The sequence below is a fragment of the Agelaius tricolor genome, unplaced genomic scaffold (genome assembly GCF_023055355.1).
Source record: "Agelaius tricolor isolate 1412-34295 unplaced genomic scaffold, bAgeTri1.0.p SCAF_9, whole genome shotgun sequence".
Taxonomy (NCBI): domain Eukaryota; kingdom Metazoa; phylum Chordata; class Aves; order Passeriformes; family Icteridae; genus Agelaius; species Agelaius tricolor.
This window is the reverse complement of record NW_027269269.1, coordinates 2206415-2230619: the sequence shown is the minus strand read 5'-3', so window position 1 is coordinate 2230619 and position 24205 is coordinate 2206415. Positions and strand designations below refer to the sequence as shown.

The 24205-nt window shown below is 37.0% G+C and overlaps 1 protein-coding gene across 15 annotated transcripts in view; it reads left to right on the top strand.

Annotated features, from left to right (window-relative positions):
• Positions 1 to 24205, top strand: part of PAN3 (poly(A) specific ribonuclease subunit PAN3) — a 79481-nt gene that overhangs the window by 4517 nt on the left and 50759 nt on the right. For 8 of the 15 annotated variants that reach the window (XR_011680238.1, XR_011680239.1, XM_071433991.1 and 5 more), the window contains exons 2-5: positions 8596 to 8723; positions 17634 to 17700; positions 19697 to 19767; positions 21852 to 21914. Coding sequence is in view for 13 of the 15 variants with exons in the window: in XM_071433991.1 (XP_071290092.1) it covers positions 8596 to 8723; positions 17634 to 17700; positions 19697 to 19767; positions 21852 to 21914 (329 nt within the window). In the remaining 2 variants the exon portion in view is untranslated. Of the gene's footprint in view, positions 1 to 8595; positions 8724 to 9518; positions 9598 to 17633; positions 17701 to 19696; positions 19768 to 21851; positions 21915 to 24205 lie in introns of those variants that run through there. The other 7 variants (XM_071433992.1, XM_071433994.1, XM_071434002.1 and 4 more) reach the window with 4 other exon arrangements.

Below are 24205 nucleotides of genomic sequence, written 5' to 3'. Positions count from 1 at the left end.
AGTGCTGGGTGTGCTCTGGGCCCAGTGGCTGCCTATGAGGAGCTGGCCACAGCAGCAGTGCTGCTGTGAGAGTTTACAGTGCCAGAGCCTAGCCCACCCTCCCACTATGACATGTTTGCATTTGGTTCTCTGCTAGAAAGCCTTTTGCAAAAGCCCTCCTAGGAAATCTGTAGTTGGAAAACAGGTCTGTGTTTCTGCAAGGTGGTGTTTTACTATGGCTGCTGAGAACAGCCCATCTGTGAATAGAGTTTATTGACAGCCTGCGAGAAGGTGGGAAGGACATCAGGACTTGGCGTGTGTTGGGTTGGCCTAATAAAAGCATTATGTTTGTTTTCACAGCCCTAATAAAAGCATTATTTCTGTTTTCACAGCCATCTGCATGTTGTGTCCAGTCAGGGCAGTAGTGGCCACTGCTGTAGCAATTCCATATGCAATTGCTCCATGTTTGGTTTAGTGAGCATTACAGCTTAGGTTTTGGGACATCCCTAAATACACTAGGCTTGGAGTGGAAAGACATAGACATTTGTGTATGTTCTGGTTTTTAAAGGATGCTTGATTCTTTACCAGTACACTCCTTTTTAAACAAGATGAAGCAGCTGACACAGAAAAAATGGAAAGATAGCTATTCATCAAAACTCATACTAAAGGTATTCTGTTGGATTGCATTTCTTAATGCAGTGAAATTGGTCAGGTTTATTCAAAATGTGGATTTTTCTTATCTTTGGTAGCATTTCAGTATTTATAAGTTGAAGTGTTTAGAAGCAGTTATATGAAACTTTTAAGTACAAGTATAGTTGCAGTATGTCACATACTTTTCACTTTTCCTGGGTTTTGTTTCTTCTCCACTTGTGTGGAGAAAGTACATGTCATAGTAAAGGTGTATGGTTGAAAATCCTTTTTCCAAACATGTTTGTGCTTTCTGTGAGTGATGCTATATTAGTTGTGTACCTCACTTGGGGTTTTTTTCCTTTGGAGGTACCTCCCTCTTTAATTTTCATTATGCCTTTTCTGGGAGTTGGCAGATCATACAATTTTCATCTTGTTTTGCTCTGAATATCTTTAAGAAATGGGAAAAAATTCTTAGCATTTGGAGACCAATACAATTGAGAATTGAAGAGTAAAACCAATAACCTTTTAGAGATGCATGAGAGGAAATGAAAGTTACTGAGTTCACTTAATCACTTTGTCTCATATGTCAGCTCCAGAAATCGGATAATTAGACATGGGTTTTCTTTTTGCTTTTATGGGTTTCATGTGGAAATAACAGAATCACAGAATATTCTGAGTTGGAAGGGACTCACAAGAATCTGTTAAGTGAAGGGCCCATAGGAGGAATATGATTTGGGAGAGCTAAGGAAAAATGTCTCAATCTGAAAAGTTATTTGAGATTTTGAGGGCAGTGAAACTGAAAAAAAAATTACACTATTAATTTGCTTTCATTTTATCTGTGTATATACCTCATGGTTTTTCCTTATTGCATAGGAAATCATTCAGAGTTCAGATATTTCACAAGAATTGTGGATATCTGAGGAGTATTGGTAATTACTTGTTTCTGGTAGGACCCATCCTGTGTTGGGTACTGAAGAATACTGTAGCACTATTACTCTTGTCATTGTTTTCTGTCTTCAAAGGCAAACAAGGAAAGGAGTGTGAGTGTGGGGATAGTTGTGTTATAGGAGCAAACTCTCTGCAATATCTTAGTAATGGGAAGCTTGTTTTTCAAGACTGAGGACATCCCTATTTAATTTCTGTCTAGCAGGTACTAGAAACTGATTTTTTTTAGGTATTGCTGTAGGAGTGGGCCTTCAGGAATGATTTGAATGTCCAGAAAGTAGTGACTCTGAGGATTAGCTTAGAAAGGTTTCCATGTGTAAGGAACCAGCTAGAAGCACATTTAGACTGTTGTGGGTAAAGTGGGTAAGTGAGGCTAGGGTGAGAGGCACAAGCATTTCCAAAAAACCTCCAAAGCAGAAAAAATAATCTTGGTTGTGAGGCAGCTGATGAAAAGGGGTCAGTGCAGGGATTTAGATAGTAAGCTGATGTGGCTGATGTTTTCCTGATTTGTTGCTTTCAAGTAAAGATGTTATGCTTTATGCCACCAGAAAAATGGTATGGTGAATCGCTGTGTGTGTATGGATGTGAGTTGAAAATGATCACACTCTTGCGTGTGTGTAGGCTGCATGAGTCTTTCAGTAGTTAAAGTTCCAATCATGTGGTTGCCTTGTTTGATTCTCAAAGATATTTTGTGCTTAGAACTTGTATTTTTTAATTTGCTTTTTAACAGCCTTTTACTCCTGACCTTTTAAGAATTTGAGAATAGAGATATAGAAACAAAGCAAATATATATAAAAGTAGGAGCAGAGACCCACATTATACAGGTTGTTGTCAAACTGGTCATACAGTGTGTGATTTCTGTAGTTTATGGATAGTCTCTCAACTTCAGTTGGTCTGCTGCTGAGGCAAACGTCAGGAAGACTTTTCCTTTCTTTTGTGCATTCTCCCATCTGCTGTGAAAAATATCATTATGTTCTCTTCAGGTTATCTGCACATGCTTCATGCAAATTATTTTTATAAAAAGTTGAGTTTTAGTTGGAGGCTATTAAAACAAAAGTTTAAATGTTTGAAAAAATTGATGCAGTTTATTGAACAGTTCAATGCAATTTTTTAGGAATTGTAAAAGATCTTGGAGAGGGTAAAGCTATGGTATTAAGTAATTGTATCACTTTAAATTGCTGTTTCTGATAACAGAATAGTTCTGATTACTCTTTTGAGAAAGTATCAACTTTAATTTGTATTATCGCTGTGCTTTTGGATTTGGTCCATGAGGAGGAGTGCAGCTGCTCTGGACTCTATAAAAAACTTTTACAGAGCAGAAGAATGGCACCTATGCTGTTTTTCTGCTTTCTTCAGATGCTTCACCTTCATCAGATGATTCTATGATACGTGAGGTATATAAAAAAAAAGACAGCCCAGCCATTTGCTATTATGGTAAAGATAGCTGTTTTCCTTTGCTTGCCCATGAATATCTCGTGGCATAGTGGGAGTGTTTGTAAATAAGGCAGGATTTCCCAAACTGTTTTGCTTCCTGTCTGCCTTTCAGCCAACTTGGTTCACTTGTGCTGTCCTCCCTCTGACTGCACTCTCTCACAATGTCCTAACCCAGGCATGTGCTTTCATTTTTGTCTCTCATGCCTGGAAGCGTGGTTCATTTTCTTTGTCTGGTGCCTCTATTTCAGAGATTCCTAGTCTGTGTTTCAAAAGCGTTGCATTAAATGAGAGAGGCATAAGAACAGTGGAGAATCCAGTTTCCCTAACAAGTTCCAAGTAGGAGCACTGTAGAGAAAATAGCACTGAGGCGTGCAAGTGAGGTTAGCACCAGCAGCACAGGATTTCCTGGTGTACAGAAATGTACGTGTCAGTACAAAAAGAAAAACGAGTGTAAGCTCCTCTGACACCTTGGTGCTTCTGGGTGACTAAAAGGACACAAATCTTAAATTACTTAGATAAGCTTTGTATAAATGTTTTATTGTTTTTGTCTCAATATTAGGATAGCTATCTCTGTAAATTCCTCTGGAGATATGGCACTGCAGTTTTTTACTGCTTTATATCTAGCTGAGATAACACCTTGTCCTTAGGATGCACATGTATGCAGTGAACCTATGATTCAGTTTACCAGCATGCAAAAAGTGCACTGTTGCTGTGCTGAGAGTTTAAATCAAGACAATATATAAACTTTTTACTTGGCCTAAAAATAATTGTACATTTAGGAAAAAAAAATACTAATAGCAAAATGAGTCATTTAAATCCATGTTTTATTACCTTGCCAGAAATCTTTAAAATGTTGTTTTGAAAATTGTCAGCTAAATCTGTTGTGGCCTTGCTTTACTCATTCACTTTAGAAGTAATATATTGCATTATTGGAAAGGATCCTTTCTTGTATTACGAACAATGTCGGAGATCATCAGTGCTGGTACTGGGTTCATAAAAGAAGTAGTCTAGGATAATGCAATATTTGTTTACTGGTTAGTGAAATCACAGAATGAAAGTATCACAGAATATTTTCAGTTAGTATTAGAATTCTGACAGTGTTAGTGTTAGACAAGGCAAGCATTAAACTGAAATTCCCTGAAACTGACTCCTTCAGTTGAAGCACATGTGTTGTGTTTGCGGCAGTACTACTCAAGCACTTAAGCTGTGATGAGATACTTTGTTTCTGAAAAATGTCATTGTAATGAGTAAGGCAAAAGTAACCATCTAACTGTCTTTCTTTTTTTTTTTTTTCCTGTCTGCATCTGGCAGGAAGCCTACTTTCTGCTAAAATTCTGTGGGAGAGGAATTATATAAGAAGATATTTATTTTTAATTGCAGTTGTCACATTAAGCTACAATGTTACTCACCAAGCAAGAAAAGTATTAGATAATGTGTATAAAAAGTAGAAAATTTTGTCTTAATTTCTCAAGATGTTCTATTTAATTTCTTTCCAGAATTGCCTGGATGTACCTTCTGTCTTGAATATTGATGGAATTCAGAAATTTGTTGTTTTCACACAGCTGCTTACATAACACGTTACCATTTTTTTTCCCTCTGGATTCTTCGCTGTTTGCTTGTGCATCCGTCTTTACTCAGACCTGCCTGGTCAGCCTTTCTGCTTTTATAAGGAAGGTTTTGCTTCTGTCCAAGAAGAACCTGTATGGATAGTGCTGCTGCACAACAGAAAGGCTTATTCCTTTAACAAAAAAATAGCTAATTCAGGGTTTTCCTAAAATTGCCTAAACTTACTAAAGTTGTAATCAATGTCTTAAAAGAGAAAAGACAGACATGAGAAGTTCATTGGTATTTTAATTGCATGGTGTATGGAATGTTTTAAAGTGTTTGCTTTCAATTGTTCTATTGGAAAGATTGGGATGGATAAATCAAATACAGGGACTGATGTGAATAAGTAAACACATAAAAATAAAAACTTTATGAGGACTGGAGTTTTTTTTCCCCAGCCTAGGCTTCCACTTTCTTAATACCATACTGCTGGTGTGGTAAAGTGTGCCCACTTCTGCAGACCTTTTGTGGGTTGCTTATGATAAATAATTTTTCTCAATTTGTGGTCTTCAAGAAGCAAGTGAGAAGTTTTCTTTTGCTAAATGTTTGGCAGAAGGAGGAGAAAGTTGTCTGCTTCTCATAGAGAAGGCCAGGTGGCAAATACAGTAAAAATGCTTTGGCTGTTCAGGTATTTGCTGGGCTATCAGCAGTGTAAAAGCTGAATGTTCCTTTGAACACAAATGGAGTATGTATTGAACACTTTTTTTTTCACTCTATAAGTAATGCAAGAATTACTTTTTTTTGTCTTTTCTGCATGCTTAATTTTCTTGCTAATTGCTACAGGGAAGTCAGTTTAAGGAAGCTAGTATTGAATTTTCTTTTGAAGGCAATAGTTATACTTGCCACTTTTAGAGCATTCTGTTCTAAACCTGAGCTACTGCCAAGAAAACTGTCCTCAGCTCCAATGAGTGTACTTTTGCTGGTTTTCTTTTGATTGTTCCTGTGGAATATGGTTTCTTGTGCTCTGAGTCCCTCTGCTAGCAGTATGTTTCTAGACAGTTTGGAAGAGGACAATAAAAATCCTTGGTGTTGAAAGCCATTTTGAAGTTGCTATGTTACCAGTGGAACTGAGCACTGCGAAGGTGGGTCAGCACTGGAGTACAGCAATTTGTTGGAGTGGCACAAGGAGGCTGATTGGTGTGGCCAAACCATAGCACTTCGGTACAGAGATGATAAAAGGAAATGTTCTCGAGTAGCTTCTGCTGTTTGAAGTGCCCTGTTAGATATCACTGTGCCAATAGCCTAAATTGTAGCTTTGAGCAGCTTTAAGTGTCTTGGATAGGCTGGCGGAGCAAATAGCAGCAGTAGAAAGGCTGCAGTGTCAAAGATCCCAGCAGCAGCCTCAGCCTTGCTCAGCTCTGGGGTTGCTGCCGAAAGGCTGCTCCCGCCTGCAGCTTGACCTGCCTGGCACTGAGGGTGTTTCAGCCAGAGCAGGAGCAGAGCACCTGGTGCTGTATCTGTGCCCTGGCAAGGTTACTGTCACAGATTCAAGTGCTTTGTTTGGATATTGGGTGACTGAGCTGTACCACCTGTCTGGAGTTACTGCAGGCCAGCTCTGGGGTTTCTCAGTGTGGGAAAACTTGTAAGTTTTCATTTGCTTCTTCCCAGTTTGAAGGATTTTGTGCATTTAGCTGTATTTGCTCAAGGGAGAAATGAAGGTACCTGGATTCTCATGATGATTCTAGCATAGTGAGAAGCAGGAATAATAGTATTTTTCTTAATTCTCTAACAGAGCCTGAAGGATTTGGAAAGCTGATGGTGTCATCTGAGGGAGTATCTTGCTAGTTTGTTAAAAATTGGATAGACTCTATAATTTCAGGCAAAAGCATGAGATGAAGTAGCAGATATACTGCTGAAATTTTATAGTGTACCTTAAAATGACAGTTGTTCCTGAAAATAAAACAGTTTTCCTGGTCAGTCAAGGTGTAGCATAAAAACTGCAGGAGGTTTTGATAACCGCTGAAGTATAGGCGGAGAAAACTATGTTGGAAATGTATTTTTAGATAAATAAAAACCACAGTTAAAACCTTGGATAATTTACAGGCAAACTGGACTGAAACTGCCTACAATTAGATATGGATTTGCTATCTTTTTTGTTTTCTGGTATGAATGAGTCCTAGTATTTTTTGTGATGCCAGAAAACCCTGTATAAGATGCTAACCTTGACAGCATAAGTTAGGGACTAACTGTAGCAGGAGGATGAGACAGTAATTGGCATTACTGCCGACATTACTATTTTCCGTAGTACAGCAGTTGAACTATAAAATACTTTTCCTAGACTTCTGAATGTGACTTTCCTAAATGAAGGCAAAAGAGGAACAGCCATTTAAAAGATGAATCCAAATAGTTTTGTCTTTTTTAGGGCTGTAGCAAGAGGACTTCTGAAGTTTCTATGTAGCTACTTCCTTAAAATTATGAAGGAGGAGCTAGAGCATAACTAGTGGAGGGAGTTTTATTTTCCTATTCTCTTAGGTAACTTGTAAAATTTTTGTAAAAAGAAGTAGCAATTCATTAATGCTTAGCATCTTTAAAGTTTCTTAGGCGTTTTCTTCAAACCTACAGAATGTACAAATAATATTCTCAATTTGGCAACAAAAGTTCAATAATCTTTTTCCCTTGCAAAACTGATGTTTATTGCCACTGAGATATTCCATTTATTTGGTCTCTCACATAGAGTTCTCCATTTGAACTGGTGTTGGTGTTACCCCCAGTGGGCTGATTCATGCAGCTCCAGTCTCAGGGGAGTGCAGCTGGACAGTGTTTCCTTTTGTCTGTGGTGTGCGTGCTACTCATCATCCTCTTCCAGACCTTCCTGTGGTTACGTATGACTGTACTTCTTTTGTTGTTTCCTGTGCCTAGCACATGGAAATGGCTCACCAGGTTATGCAGTCTGTTTTGGAGGGAAAATTCCTGTTCTGTTGAAAATTGAGGGTTTATAGTATGCATTCCTTTAGCTGTGCCACTAAGTTGCATTTTATTTCCTTTGAGGATTAGGATCAGGAAGTCGTTTCCGGGTGTCACCACCTGGCTGCGAGTCCTCCCAGAAGTTCAAGTTGGATAGTTTGGTACAGGATGTTCCTCTGAGTTGAATGTGTGCCTTCCTACCTTGAAGCTACCCATTACTCATGCCTGTTGGCTCGCAGTGGCCTGGCCATACTGATGAGTGTCTTTATAATTTACTGTGGGTGCTTTTACAGAAGGTTCATTTGAACTGCAGCTTCCATACCATTGTAAATGCCTTTTTTTTTTTCCCTGTCAAAGTAATACCTGCTTGAGAGTTTTGTGTTAATTATGACAGCTTCTTGTTTTCTTTGTAACTTTTTAGTACTGAATTAATTTATATGTCGTTAAAGTTTTGTATGTCAGACCCTTGTTTCAGTGGGATGAATATCTTCTTGCATCTTTCATACTTGCTTTCAATCTAAAGGATTTTTTTGGCTACATTTCAGGAAATTGTTGCCACTTAACAAAGAATGAGATGATGAAAATTGTCTTAAGCTCTTAAGGAAGCATTTAAAGTGTTTGTGCTTTAAAGGGTTTGAGATATTTTTAAGTGTGCATTTTCTATATGTTACCCTTTAAAAGAATCAGCACATCCAGTTCCAGACTCTACCTAACACATATATTTTCAAGAAGGGCATGCAAGAATACGGGTCTTCATAAAATAAGCTTGCCTTCTAGCTTTTTTAATGGATTTATTTTCTTTTTGATATCGTTATTGTCCTCGTTATTCTTGTTTCTAAAGTTCAGACTCGTTGCTTTTCTGCATTTGTGCTGTAACTTCATGCTACAAATGCTCTCATTTAGTAACTTCTTTCATTAACTTCCTTTTTCATGGTATGCACTATTTTGTTTTTGGTTGTTTTGCTGAGAAAACAGTAGTACCATATTCTGTTCCCCTCTGGGAAAAAAATAAATCTATACATATAATGGATAGTAGTGAATAAACCCATGGCTATGGAAACATTTTCTGAGGCATTTTTTTTTCTCTTTTCCTTTTAGTTCCCGGAATGGATGGTGGTGGGTTAGCTGATGCTAATCTAACGGATTCATACTTTAGCACCAGCTTCATTGGCGTTAATGGATTTGGAAGTCCTGCTGAAACCAAGTATCCCATGATGCAGGTAATAGCAGTGATTTGTGTAATGTTTCATTAGTTCAGGTGTTCTGGTGTTACACCAAAAAGGGAAAAGTGCTCAAGAGGCAGGACAAATGGAGCCTTCTGGAATGTATCATCTTGTATGATATACATATATATACAGAGTATATATTCACTTTAATTTTGCAAATGGAAATGAAACAGTATTACTGCTTTAAAATTAATGTGGTTTTATTTGCACTTACCTGAGCTGCTGAGTTGAACTTTGCTGCATACATTAATTCTGTGTTAGGTTTCTTTTCTGAATGTGACTTTCTAGATTTCCTTTTAGGCTCATAGCTTTTGATAGCCTTTTGCTAAATATATAAAATTCAGGTTTTAAAACTTTTCAAAGACCCCGAGTCATTGAAGGAAAATGTGAGCTGTCAAACCTGAAATTACTAGGCAAAACTTTCAGAATTTGTCAACTCAGACTCTGGTGGTGGTATGTTGAATTCATATTTAAATCTTCTGAAATGTTTCCTTGAATTTATAGTGTTCTGTAGAGGTTGGCATAGGAACTCCCATGAGGTGGAATTTATTGTGTAGGTAGTATTATGGAAAATTTGCAACAAAAGTCTGTCGTATTTAAAACCTAAATGAGTATCTACTGAATTAACACACAAAGTATTACAATAACTCCCTCGAAGTGTTACGCATTTTAAAAGAAGTACAGTCACTGAAAGAAGATGGTCTGTCCTGTAGTAAACAAAGCAACTTCTGGTAAATGAGAGAGTATGAGTCAAACAGTTCACACTGAGTCCTGACAACAACTCTCTTCTTTTATATCGAGGAAACTCACCTTGTGAGGTTACTTTGATCTCAATTGTGGCTGTATAATGGATTGAAAAATAACTCAGCAAAAGGTGGGAATTAATTAGGTGTGTTCATTTTTTTTCTTTTGGTTGGTTGTTTGTTTGTTTTGTTTTTTTTTACTGCATGTTTTCAAGGAGACTGGATTTTCTTATTCGACAGAATTGCAGAAGTATGGAAATGTTTTCTTGACAATTATGCATGATTTAAAAAGAACAATTTTAACCTCTGATTCCAAAGTGTACTGAAGCTGGCAGTTACAAATTTTTGTATAACTGAGGTCCTATATTTTAACACAAAGTCATTATATTTTGTATCCTTAAACTGTATTCTACAGAAACACTAGTGTCTTTCTAAACACTAGTTTTTAGGTATAACTGTTTCTTCTAGAAAGACAGACATGCAAGTAAGGTATGCATCTAACATGAATGCTCATGGGATTTTTAAATAGTTTACTAATGCCTGAGATTACAGTCAAGGCATTATTGTTTCTCTTTGAGAAGAAATCAGTGTGCCTCTTGCCCATTGGAGGACAAGGAAAATTACTTTGGAAGTAGGATTTTATTAGTGTTGAGAATGTGCTTACAGGCATCAAACTACAGTTTGAAAAGCATTCCTGTATTGATTTTTTTCCTTTGAATCCTGTAATTTAAGTTCTTGTTTACATGGGTAATGCTGTCTGTTTTGATTGTGTGTCAGCTTCTAGGTTAAGTACATACTGATAAAGTTTAGCCACGTGGAATGAGATTTTCTGTGTCATTCAGCCCTGTGGAGAACAAGGCAATGGAGAAATTTTAGTGGGTTTGACTTCAAATAATACTAGTTATTTATGATTTGGAATAGAGACTTTGAATCTGGTAGATTGGTTATTGTGTCAAGGATCTACCTCTTGCTTGCTTTCTCTGAAAATTTGCACAGATTTTGTCAATTGATTAAACCTTTGCAGAACTGGTTTATATGGACCCACTGGAGACTTCCTAGATGTTAAATAATTTCCCAGAGATGTAATCTGCACTGGCAAGTTCTAGCTTGAGTACATTTTTGTAGTTGCAGCTCTGGCATAATCTAGGCCTTGACTGAACTCAGAGCAGGAGCACTGATCAGCTTCATTTCCCTCTTTCCTTTTCCTCCCCTTCAGACTGAAGCAGCATGGAAGTGGATCTATATTTAATGAAAGAGTTCTATCTGTGTTAATTAGAGCAGAGGGGTGGGTAAGGGAAAAGAAACTTATACTGTGGGCTTTGAGAAGCTGAGCTGAAGATAAGTAAAGGAGAAACCAGGAAAGATTGAGCAAAGGGACTGAAGCAGAGAGGAGATCTTGGTGGGGCACTCACAGAATGGGGACTGGAATGGTAGAAATACAATACACAGAAACTGAAAAAAATTTTCATAATATAAAGGTGGGACAAAGTAGGGTGGAGAGAACAAATCGGTGTTCCTATTTCTCTCCAGGTTCTCGAATCAAACTGAAGATGCTAAAAGTTTAGTGTTCTGCCATCAATGAAACATCAGATGTCTACTGTAAAATAGTTCATTAACTCCCAGTTTTGCTTTTGCACATGGAAACATCAGTTCCATCTGAGTTACTTTGTCATCTCTGGTGAATCTGTGTAGTTCACAAATAGATGCATCAGTGATGCAGTGAGGCAAGCTCTTCTGCTAGTTTTTTAAAGCTGGGAAATTGCACAAACATGCAAATAAACACACTAATAGAAAAACAGTAGTAAGATGCAGCAAGATGTTAGGAAATGGTAAGTTTAGGTTGCTATTGCAGCCTTGTGGTTATATTTAGAGGTCATAATGTTGTGTAATTTTTTTTCAGTGGGAAAATTGTTAGTGGGACTTACTCAGAACACAAGATGTGTGGTACATCCATGTGTATTGAGCATCTGTTTGATATTTGATTAAATGGTCATCATATGGTTCTGTGCTTTATTCCTGCATGCTCTTTGCATCCTTGTGAAGACTCTTAGTTGGCAGTGCACTTTTGGGTACTATTACAATTATTCCATCAAACTTCATGCGGTGCTTTCTGTATGAAACAGAGAAGTAGTCTAGATTTTATGGATGCGTAGGATAAAAAAGGATGGCAATTAAACAAACAAAACTGCAACAGTGCTGGCAAACAAGAGACCTGAGTTTTTGAAACTAATCTTTACAGTAGGAAGGTCAAGAATGCAACTAATGACCACCAGTAAAATACTTGGTTCAAGTTGCTTAACTGATCTCACTCTAGGAAGGATAGTAAATAAATCAGTCTCTTCAGGGTATTGCTCATTTCTGTTACCATGAAATAATCTTTCTGCTGTCCTTGTTTTATTCACTACATATCTCTCAACATAATCGTCAGACATTCAATTGATGAGTTGTCTTGACCATTCCTATCTAATCTCCAGAATATGTTTGTCACGTGCAGGGCATAAAACAGGTTTGTTAAAAAGCGTATGTGGTTGCATGTGTTTGGTTTATCATAATGCATATATAATAGAATCAGACTGCATCAAGCAAAGCTATATCAAAGTTTGCAGTTACCACATTTTTGTGTGCAGTGCCTGTGCTCTAAGACTCAGTGTTAAGTAAGCAGCAGAAGGGAGGAAAGTGGATTATATCATGATGAATTGGGAGTGGATGTGCTGCTTTGACCATAAATAATGTAGATGAATAGTTGTCAACATTTCTGTAGAATGGCTATTTCTGACTTTCAGATTTCATTTATATCTGTGGAAGAATGTTTTACAAGATCTTGAACATAGTGTTGGGCTTACATTAGTGGTGAAGATGCAGTTAATGGCAATACTCTCTTTGCAGTGGGGAAAACAGAGTAAAAGTATGTGGTGCAGCTCAAAAGAGGCAGGATTTTTGAAGTGACTAATTCTTCCATTTTCTTCCTTTCTGAAAAATACCTCTTTGCCTCATCCTTCCACTCCTCTTACTTCAAAGGTCTTTGCTGTTGGTCAACATTTCATTGCACCCATCATCTTCTGTTGTCACTTAGTTTCCTATTGACTAATAGTCTTCTGTCCTCATTGGTTTGTGTTTTTCCATAAGACTCTTTGTTTCACGTCTCTTCTTCCCTGAATCTGCATATGCTTTCATACACTATATTAACAGTTTTGTTTTCCATCTTATCAAACCACTTTTTTTCTGTTTTCCCCTTCTCTCAGTGATACTAACTGACTGCAGAGCAAGCCTGTGCAACACATGGTCCACAGGCTGCATGCTGTCCTCAAAGCTGTTTTTTTTCTTTTTGCCATAGCAGCAGCTGCCAAGAGACAGTCAGAGGTGTGGTTCAAAAAGCAGCTCACTGCTTTTGGCTTTCCCAGCAGTGAAGAGGCAGGAGCTGGCTGGCTGGGATGCCTCTAATGCTTGGCTGTTTGCTCAGTGCATGCCACTTTGTTGGCTGGTGTCGCTGTTCCTCTGGCATTAGTGCTGCCCTTTGACTAACTCGACCAAAGATGCAGGTGGTGTGGAAAGAAGTTTTAATTATACTGTGTTGGGCTGTTCAAAGGCTGTTATAGCAGGATGAGGCAGAGAAGTATCTTGATGTTAAAACTTTTAACATTTTATTAGAACCGAGCAGCTTGGTTGTAAGAGCATAAAACAGTAGAAGGTGCCTTCATCCATGTTGCTTCACAGGAGTCTGGTTTTCTTTATTTTGATGGGATGAGATTTATAACTACATGGATTCCATTGGATTGCAGGTTATGTAGAAAGGAAGAATCTTAAGTTCTCAGTAAATCATCCTAATTGAAATAGGAAGGGAGTAACAGTCTTCAGCATTATAATTGACAAGGCCAAGCAATGGAAAATTGGTTTTGCTTGCTTTCATCATGCAAATGTTGGTGTACTAAGCATTCTTGAATAGCCTGAGAAGTAGCAACCATGCTTACTTCAAAGCCTTGCAGCTGAATAAACACAAAGACCTTTGTTGCCATTGCTGCATCTGCCAACAGTCGAGTAATAAAACTCTCCTTATAGCACAGAAGCTTGTAAATGTCTTCAGTTTTAACTGTTGAGAGCTGAGTGGAACTACAGATGTGCTATTTTAAATATAAAATGATGCTGTTGTTTTCATAATGCTTTCTGAAGAAATCCAGTTGCTTTCGTTTCAGCAGTTGTGTGGGTCATTCTGTAGATGGTGTTACGTGTGCTAACTGTCAAAGACAGGTTTTAGATTTTTTAAAAAGAAAAGCAAAAGATATCACCCTGTGTAGGTCACAGAATCTGACAACTAAACAATGTCATAGCCAAACAAATAAATCTTAATCTTTTGCAGAATGACTGTTTGTACTCCAACCTTATTCTGAAAATTATAAAGAAATGTTCTGAAATACAATTCCAGTAAAACAGTAGTAAGATGAAGAGACTAGATTGTGACATACTGCAAAATATTTTGAGGTGGTATGCTTAGCACTGTGGAATGACCATTAGGAAAATCCTTACTTTTTCAGGATTAGGGCATGGAATATAGAGAAAAAGAGGAATAAATATAATCTCTTACATATTTTGGAGAAAAGAAATGGCAGAGAAAAAAAAGGAAAACCAGTCACTTCAAGATAAGTGTTATAAGCTATGTAAAACTAGATCTAATTGTCTGCATCAAAGTTTTATTCATGCTTTATCTTGATGAGAACTTTGTAATATACACTTGAGGGAGATGAAAGTAAAGCAAATTTGCCTGAAGTGCAGCTATAATTTGTTACTGAGTATTGAAGGGTGGAGGCAAGGTGGTGTGTTCCTTTTAGAAGGTGGGAATGTTTGTTGTAACATTTCTTTTCTTACTATACTGCACAGAGGAAGTGGACTGCCTGAAGTAGAACGTTGCTAAAAGGTCAGGGGTGGTGATCCTTCCCGCCTTTCCAGCAGTGGTGAAGTCACACGTGGAGTGCTGGGCTTCTCAGTACATTAGAGACAGGGATATATTGAAAAGAGTCCAGTGAAGGGTCACAAAGAGCATGTGGGTACTGGAGCATCCCTCCTGTGAGGGAAAGCTAAAACAGAAACAACTTTTAAATTCCTTTAAAGGGAGAAGGGCAGGGCCTATGCCAGCCATCCTAGTTGAATTTTGAGTACTGTTTAAAGAACCTCAGCAAATCATAGCAATAGGCAGGCAGAGAAAAGAAGTTTGTGGAACTGAGTGTTTTACTTGGTTATCAGAAAGTTGTCTTTCTATATTAACTTCCATATGATAAAAGCTCTGATGTAGTAAAACAGTTTGAAGTTCTCATATGTGTATGCTTATATTCTCTGTCAGGCTTAATATTTAATTTTCTTCCTTGTTAATGGTTGCTTTTGCGTTTCTGGAGCTTTCATCCCTTGGCTTGAGGTGCTTACAATCTTCTTGAAATTGAGTTTGTATGAAAAATAGTTCAATGTCATTAGAAGAGGTTGATAAGTGTTACTTAAAATCGAAGCTGCCTTCAGGAAAACACAACAAACAGCACTTGTCTGTTCTTCTAATTATTTTTTTTTCTTTAAAGACCTTTTTGGTAAAAATGACATACAGGAGTAGCCTTCAGACTAAATGCATTTGGGTGGTGGCAGAAATATTAATCTTAAAACAGATTAAAAAGCCTTTACTGATTACGTGCAGGTCTTCTATGAATAATGTTAAGGTAAGAAGCTTGTGCATGTGTAGTAAAAGTGAGCAAAATGAAAAATTCATGAATATGATGGAGGTTTCTAACTATTCAAGGTGCAGGTTACAAGCAGTTGTTAAGGCAAGGGCTGCCCAAGCTTTGGTTTTTCAGAAACTTTGTGTGTGTAAGATATGTTTGCACCTTGAATGGGAACTTGACTTTGTAAAAGCACAGCTGATGCTCACAGGTTTGGGTTGCACTACGCTTTCAGAATCCAGAACAATATGCTCTGTTGCAGTCTGCCTTGTGTGCACTGTATGTTCTCAGTGATTGTGTCAGCACAGGTTTTCATCATCGCAGGCTCCTGTTCCCATTGAAAGTCTGTTGGCTGAATATTTAACTCCTGTACCTGAGGATGGTGAATATTGATGGAATAAAAGTACTTTTGTTCCATGTTTAACCTATCCGTTTAACCAGCTTTGATACCAGCACAGTTCTCAATGTCATATTTATTCTTGTTTCAAGAAATCATGACCTTTTGCAATAAAATTATTATTAAATGTGGTATTATAAGTGGACATTAATACTATTTTCATCTTCACCTGCACAAATCTTGCGCAAATCTGAAAGGTTCCCTTTAGGAAATTTCTTCTTAAACCCCTTTGTTTTATGAGGATCAGTGTGGATGTCTCAAATGCCAAAAAAACCCATGCATAATAGGGATGCTTTTAAAATATTTGTGACAAACTATTCAACTTCTATCCATTGCTTAGGAAGGGAATATGATGTATGATTACTTGAGCTACTATAATATTTTGGTGTATGTTTATTCTTATTTTGATGATTATGAGCAATTGGATGAGTGTCCTTGAATTTGAGCGAAGTTTGTCAATTTAGTGTGTGTCTCTCAAAGCAGTACCTTGTTTTGTAAAAAATAAGTCGACGTTGTTTCGCTAGACCCATGCCTTTTGTGTATAGAATTGTTTATCACTTAAGCAGCTAGTGATATATGTATTGTGTCAGGTCAGTATGTTTAGGAGAAAGAGACAGGTGACATCAAAATACAGAAAGAGCACGTAGCAAACAGCTTGCTTGAAGTCTTGAAAAAGTTGCAGGTTTATGTGCTATTTATGTGTTGTAAGCATTCCACATAAAAGCTACTTTACACCATCTATTCTTTTAGATACAGGTTTTAAAAGCAGCAGCTCCTGGAGATGTTTTCAGTGCTCTGAAAACTGCAAGTGATGGGAGTCTTGAATTGCAGTAGGTTTACAGTTCTACCATAATGGATAGCCCTCCTGCTTCTATTGGTTGTCTTCTGTTCTTACCAAAATTACTCCAGAATGTTGATCTTTGTGGTCAACAATTAGATGAAATGGCACTGAAGTATAACATAGTAAGCTTCCTGCCCCTTGCCACCAACATTGAGACTGGCTATGGAGAAATATAACTGTAAAGAGCAGCTCCAGTGACCAGTTCTGAGTCAGTCTGTGTCTAGACTACTAAATGAAACATGCCTGGAAACTTTCCTTGATGCTCAGGGCCAGCTGGCACAAAAGGGCCTGTTTGTGCTGGTGTGTGCTCACCCACTAAAGCAGAGTCTGCATGCAAACCATCAATTTGAAGGGTTCTCAAACCTTTTCACTGCTGAATAGTGCCTGGAAATTGGCTGGGAGACTCTGGGTTGATGTGGGCCAAAAGCATGCCAGGGAGTATTTTAACAAATTAGTGGTTGTCTCTCTCAGTGATCAAGAACACTTCCTGACCTTGCCTTCCTTTTCTTCTCACACTTTTTCTTCCTGTTGGGGAGCTGGTGAAAGAAAGGTGAAAGAATAAGCAGGAGTAAGAAGACACTTTAAAACTTCTCTATGAAAGAAGCAGTAGCTCTTAGAGCAGCACTGCTTCACTTTAGTCCAGTTTGTTGCTGGCTGATATCTCTAAAGGAATGCAGGAGAATCAAGTGGAACCTAGGAGGAGTGTTAAAAGGGTTTCAGATGTCCTGCTGACTTGGAGGAATCGAATGTTTTGCTGAATGATCTCAAAAGGTTCTTTTATTTAAAAAAAAGAGTCTATCAAATATTTAAGTATTTTTCACTGGAGAAGTTTCATGTCATGGTGATAGTATTTTAAAGGGAGTAGTTGTTTCAGGAGTGCAGTGTGAAAGACTGTTTTAAGGAGATAAGTAATTGTCTTATCTAATGTTTTCACAACATGCGGGAAGAGAACCATAGGCTTGGTTGACCCTCCTCATTTAGAAGAAATTAATGAAGATAGTGTTTTGTTTGAATATACAGTAACTTTTGGTTTGCATTTCTGTTGTGCAAAATCCTTTATTTTACTAAACAGTTTTGTCAATTACAAGTCTGTTTGCTTAGTGTATTTACTAAATGGGGAATGAGCACAAGTTTCATAGGCTATCCTTAAAACTTTCTAAAGGTCATCCCTATTGCCCTCACTTAATCTGTTAAGGCTTCATTTTACATGTATGCTTTCATATTTTGTTTTTACAGAGGATGACAAATAGCAGCAGCTCCCCTAGCCTTCTCAATGACAGTGCCAAGCAGTATGCAGGCCATGGTAAGTATGTTTCAAGTAATACATATAAAAGTATGTTGGCAAATTTGAGAGATTCACAAAACTGAGGCTTAAGGGAGTGCTACTTGTTCTCGGATTTTGAGATACAGCAAAACTTTATTTTTTAACGATGGTGTAATGAACTCATAAATTTTTAGCTTTCCCTTTGCTGTAGGGGAAAAACTTAGTTATTATCAGTCTTGTCATTTCAAGTGAAGTGTTAGTTTGGATATCCACTGTAAAACACTGATAGCTTAAGCATTTATGTTGCTTCACCATAGTATCCCTTTTTATGATGCTTCTTGGGTAAGTTACTGTGTGTACAGGTGTTTTCTGTTAAATTTAGGGTGTGTGGATTTTGTGAAATGTCACATAACTGCTGATTTTTAATAGCTATTCAGTTTTGTCTTGCAGGCAGTACTTTGCCTCTTATAATTTTTTTCCTTGCTATAGGAACATGTTTTATATACATGGTTTTCAGCTGAAGAGAATGTCTTGATAGTGGAGGCCTATGTACTTGCTAAATTGTTGTGGAGGCTGTATTGAGCTTTGTAATGTGCTCTTCAGAATCACTACAGATTATTTCAGCTGTAGCTGCTAAATTAAGTTCTTTAAAGAAGAGGGTACTGCTCCCTTATGGCAAGGACCTACATTTAAAATGAATTTCTGCTTTGGAAATTACTGTGTAAATTATGCTAGAACTCCATTTGCATGTCTGACCCTGCAGCTAGTGTACTTACTAGGATTATAATTTAGGCATGGTAGTAACTACTATAAAATGAACTTTCTTGAAAGACAAAATTGGCGGGTATTTTCTAGTTTTTTCTTCCTAGTTTATTTCCAGTAGGCTTTGAGGTTGACTCTGCTTCTTTTGTCCCACTGAACAATTAGCTATTCAAGGCAGTGGAGGTCTCCAGTTCTAAATGCAGTCAGAGTTTGACTGTGACAGGCCAAATAGTAATGGTGATGCCTGTCAAAAAGAGAAACCACACCAACTTTTAGAAACCATTTTAAATTTTGTCATATCTCAGATCCTTCTCCCTCCCTCTCCCTGGTTCTGCCAAGCAGTGCTTCATTTGTAGAATTGCCCTTTTAGGGAATACTTATTGTTGAACAAATGCAAGATAAATTCTCTGTTAGGAATTTAATGTTGAAGAAAGTGTTTCATCAAAACACCAATGTTTACAGCTGGCAGTCATCTGCCAATTTGACAGTTTTAGCCACGTAGTTTGGAGTTTTAAGTTGCATCTGTGAATGTTATACAGTTTGTGATATTTCAACTCGGAAGAGATGGATAGGAACAAAGAAAAAGCAATAAAAAGTTAATGGAATGTGGGCTTCTGCTATCCTTGATTCTGATTTAAATTTGATGTGCAGAACAGTGACAGGACAAGCAATAGTCACATCATTATTTATAAGATCTGTTAAACAGAAGATTGCTAATTTCAGGTAACTGGAGATCATAGAATCATGGGATCTTTTATGCTGGAAAAGACTTTTTAAGATCCAGTCCAACTGTTATCCCAGCGCTGCCAAGTGCACTGCTAAAGCTTTCCCTCAGTACTACATTTACACAATGCCCCTAGGGATGGTGACTCATGCACTTGCCCTGGGCAACCTCTTCCAATGCTTGTCAAGCCTTTCAGAGGATCTCCCGGTGAATTGGAAACGTTACAGTGTATCATCTACAGGGTTAAAAATGACATGCAAATGTAAGGAGCACTTAGAACAGCTTTTCTGATCAGATGAAGGCTGTGAAATGTTAGGTGGCCTTTAAATAGTGTCAACAGCAATTAAACATACTGAATTCTCTTAATGAGCACCATTTCAATTAAGCAGTTGCACAGAAGCTAATAAATGCTGGGAGTTTTAGCAGTGTGATTGCTAAACTTAGCTTTGTCAAAAGGATTTTTTCCATACAGAAATAAGTTAAAAAATATAAAATTTCTTTTAGTAGTGTATATATATGTAACACCTTGGTTTTACATTGGTTTTATAGATCCACTAACTTCACCAAATTCATCCTTGTTTAATGACTTTGCTGCCCTCAGCGTATCTCAAAGGAGGAAGGTAGGCAACAGCTAAATCATAAGTAGCCTATTTATGTATGAGTTGACAGGGAAGAAGATCTGGAATAACTTGAAATACTGCATGAAATAAGGATCATTCTTCTGATGTTACTAGATTTATTTTAATGTGTTGCTGCTGATATAAATAAGATCTTACTACTTCATTTTTGCTACATCAGATCAGACTGGTGCTGCTGATAAGAAATACTCCAGGCACTTGTAAACTGAAGTTTATAGAATATGAAACTTAGTATGTAGCCCATTGAATTTGAAAACAAATTATTTTTATTCTACTGAGGGACATGTGATCTGCAAGCCTTTATGGGAGCAAGTTCAGAATACGTTAAGAATCAATTCTCCCATTTATTTGTACATAATGTGATAATAATTAACAGTTTGAAATGCATTTAGGTTAAAAGACGCTGTTATCATTGGGAAGCGAGGGTTTGGGGTTTTTTTCCATCCCTCTAATTTGTATTGAAAAATCTTTCTTTTGCTGAGGGCTAGGCAGCATCTTCAAACATCTTGGACCTGCAGCTGTGCAAGTTGTGGTGTTTTCCAGCTATACACTCAGAGGCTGAAATAAGAGACAAAAATTTGATTACGTGAGAGTTTTGTCTCATTTTCATGAACTGTCGCTTACCAAAACCAGACATTATCTTATCCCAACCAATTATTAAGTTTTATTTTCACTGATGACTTTCATGTTCTCTACTTATTAGCCACATTATCCTCAGCTTTCATGTAGTAAATAATGAAAGCAAGCTACATCAGTATGTTCTGTATTACTCCTGCAGGTGAAGATTGAGCTTAAAGATAATTGCTATAGTTGGTCCATCACACTATTTTTTAAATATAAATGGTGTTGTTGAACATTAATTTTCTAATATTATGATGTCTCCAAACTACATGGAATATCTGCATTGCTCTTTTCCTTAATGCCAGTACAGTGTGCTGAAAGCTGGATGTAAAAAACCAAAAATGTGTTGCTTATCCACTTGCCAAGGCTGGTAAAAATGAAAAATAATTGTACATTCCTCCTTAACACAGGCATTGAGAGCCAATATATACACATGTATATATGTATATATACATACCTGGGTGTAAATTTTTGCTTATGTATGAACCACATGCACCAAAGAAAACAAGCGGAAACGGAAGTATTGCAAGAATGACCACTGTCTCTAAAAATACTTTGAAGTTAAGCAGTACAAAGTGAAAACAAACCAATGAATGTTTGCTTGTAAAGCACAAATACCTCAAAACTCAAATAGTGTTTTGCAGTGCTTTCTGACTTAATGCATTCTTTCCTCAAGAAAAAGAAGCAAATTAAGGCACTGGCTGCTAAAATAGTATTAAGAGTAAGTTTTAGCGGTGAAATTGATTAACTTGGTTTTTTTTTTAGTTAACATTTCAGCTATAACTGGCATTAATTGAAAGAGGTTTGTATTTTTCTTTGCATATTAATTTATTTTTGTTATGACTGCTATTTTGTAACGTATTCTTGTATTAAAGGTTGTTAAGTACTAATAATGGGGAAGTTTTGATAAAATACTACTTGAGCTGTGTAAATCTAGGCATCCAGGCTCCCTCTATAGTCAGCACAGGGAGATGAGTAGTTTAAAGAAATATTCAGCTTTCTCTGAGAAAGTCTTTGGAAATGACTGGATGTTGGTGATTGCTTTAAGTGGACAAAAATTTATGGCTAAAGTTATGAGAAATTAATAAGTTTTGTGACAGACTTTTGCTGCCAGTCAATACATTGCAAGTAGTTACGATGTAGTTTTTATATATTTTTAGCATTTTTATTACAATATTCAAATTGTCTGAAGTGATTTCCTTAAAAGCACTAAACACATGAGAGCCAGGTATTTAAAACCTTGTGTGATTCCCCTCTACCCCATTAACTGGAGTTTGTTTAGAGCTCGAACAATGGGGTTTATTAGGCCAGTGCTTGGTGCCTGCTGTATAAAGGGAGCCTTGGTGACTAGTTCAAATGTATGTCTTTACAACATCTACTGTTTGAAAAAGTCTCCATTATCTTACTAAGAGCCCAAGTCTAAGGTTTTGTTTGTTCTGAACTAGCTGGCAAAACCAGCATTTCCTTCGTTTATCACTGACTTGGAGGACAGATATAATACAGTCTTGGTAAGTGAATAAAGAACAATTGCTTTCCTTTAAAAATATCGCCATTCTGACTTGTAATATTTTGAAGTATGAAGTTATTTGGAACTATGTAAAAACTGCACGCTTGTGTTGCGTAAAACTGAATAGTTTCTGTAAAAGCATGTACTATGTAGTTCTGTTAAAGCAAGTTTATTGTCTCTGGATATTGCTGATCATGTTATGCTGGCAGCCCTTTAATAATGGGCAAGCATATGGAGAAATATTCGAGATCAATAAAATACTAAACATAAGTTGATGATTGTAATTCTGAATATCCTTACTTTTTAATTAGGCAGTATTTTTGAAGCTAGTTAATATGACTGAGCTGTTTAATTTGCTTTTGATTATTTGATGTTTAGAGCTATTCTACTTTCTGTTCAAAAAGTAAACATAGTCCTTGAATTTTTATGAACATTCTCGAGATAATTATCTCTGTTTAGAAATTATTAAACTGCATTTCAATTTTAGATTTCAGGAAAGCTAAGATTACTGTTTAAAGACATTTTTATAGGATACTTAAAATGAAATCAAAGGAGCTAAGTATTTCAGTAGATGGAGCCTTGGTGGAGGTTCTGTCAACTGTAAAACCTTCTGGATTTACTGTCTGGTTGTTGTAACTCCACATGCAGTAAGACAAGCAACCCTAAAGTGAATTTCCTATAAGAGATATTTAGGTAAGTATTAATCTACAATGCACAAATAGGATTTGTGAAGCATGGAACAAAAACTAGAGTTAGTAATAGATTAACACCCTTTCCCAAGAATAATGATGTCATGCTTATTTCATTTTTTTTCTTCAAATAAATGTTATTCTTGTTAAAAATAGGGTGGCATTCTGAACTTGAATTTCCTGGATGTTTTTCCTGAGTTGACTTTAGCCATTATCTAGAAAAGTGCTCCTCTCTAAACCTGAAATTATCTGTTTGGAAAAGTTCTTGCTTTCATTTTGGTGCTTCTGGTAAACAGTTAATAAAAACTTGTGACATAACTGATCAGAATCTGCTGTCAAGGACATGACAGGTTAATGCACTAAGACGAAAATATATTGTGAAACTTTTGTTTAGAGTTTTGTTCTGAGACTGTTGCCACCAATCCAGGCTAAAAGGTTCCTGTACTTGTCACTGGTCAGCCTTACAGGATAATGAAAAGCACTTACTATACATTTTAATTTGTTTTTTCATACCTTCAATCCTCATGAAAACTGAACTCTTAAGAAAAGTTTCTAACAGTGGCTTATTTCCATTTCATTTTTTTAATTGTTCAGTTATACCTAGATGAGGTCCATTAAGGTGAGAATAACTTCAGTTCACAGGCTGCAAGGGGTGAACTAATTGCTGTACTGAACAACTCTATAAACACAATTTAATGCTGCTTTTTGTGGATTTTCAAGAAATTTTTTTCTTGAATGCCTTCCATTGGTTTTAGGTGAGTAAAGGCAAGGACAAAACCTCTAGATTAGAAAGGAAGGTATAAGAGATTATCTGAATTGAAGTCCACCTCAAACAGGGTGCAGCTGTTGAGTGCCATCTGTGGAGATTTACAGCAAAGGAGACTGGACAGCCGACTTAATTTACTTTGATCAGCAGAGATAAATGTGCATAGAAAATTATTTGAAGCAAAGATGACCTGTAAGCCTAGTCTGCATAAATGCAAGCCTTTTAATGAGTATGAGAAGAGTTTTACTTCTCAAGTTAAAATAAAACAATAAAGATAACTTCAGGTCCTGTAGATATTAAATTCTTAAGACTTAAGCAGTTGCTATTTTATTTTTGTGTCCTGCGTCCCATCTAGTTTTGTTACCTGTTGGGAACCTGTATTTCTCTGCAGCTTCCTGTTTCCAGCTCTATCTTGACACCTCTGATACCTGATCATTATCTAGTTCAGTGGTGTCATTGAAAAGCTCTATGTGCCATGCCTGGTCTTGCTAAATTTACTTTTAATGAAAATGTGTCAAGACAGTTTTCATCTTTCAGAGCCTCCTGCATACAATGTCAGAAGCACGAATCATGTTCTGATGAGTTGAGGGGTAATGATCAAGCATCATGTCACTGTGTTCTGAGACAGAATTATGGCTGCACAGACTCTGTAATGTACCTGGGCTAAATTTATATTTCAAACCTAAATTTTTCCTTCTAGGATTTATACACCTGTACTACAATAATAAAACATTATAGTTGGTGCTAAAAAAAGTTGTTGCAGCAATGCAGAAGGACTGTGCTTTATGGGAAGACTAATGAATGTTTGTAGGTAGTACTGTGGTCTGACACATTTTC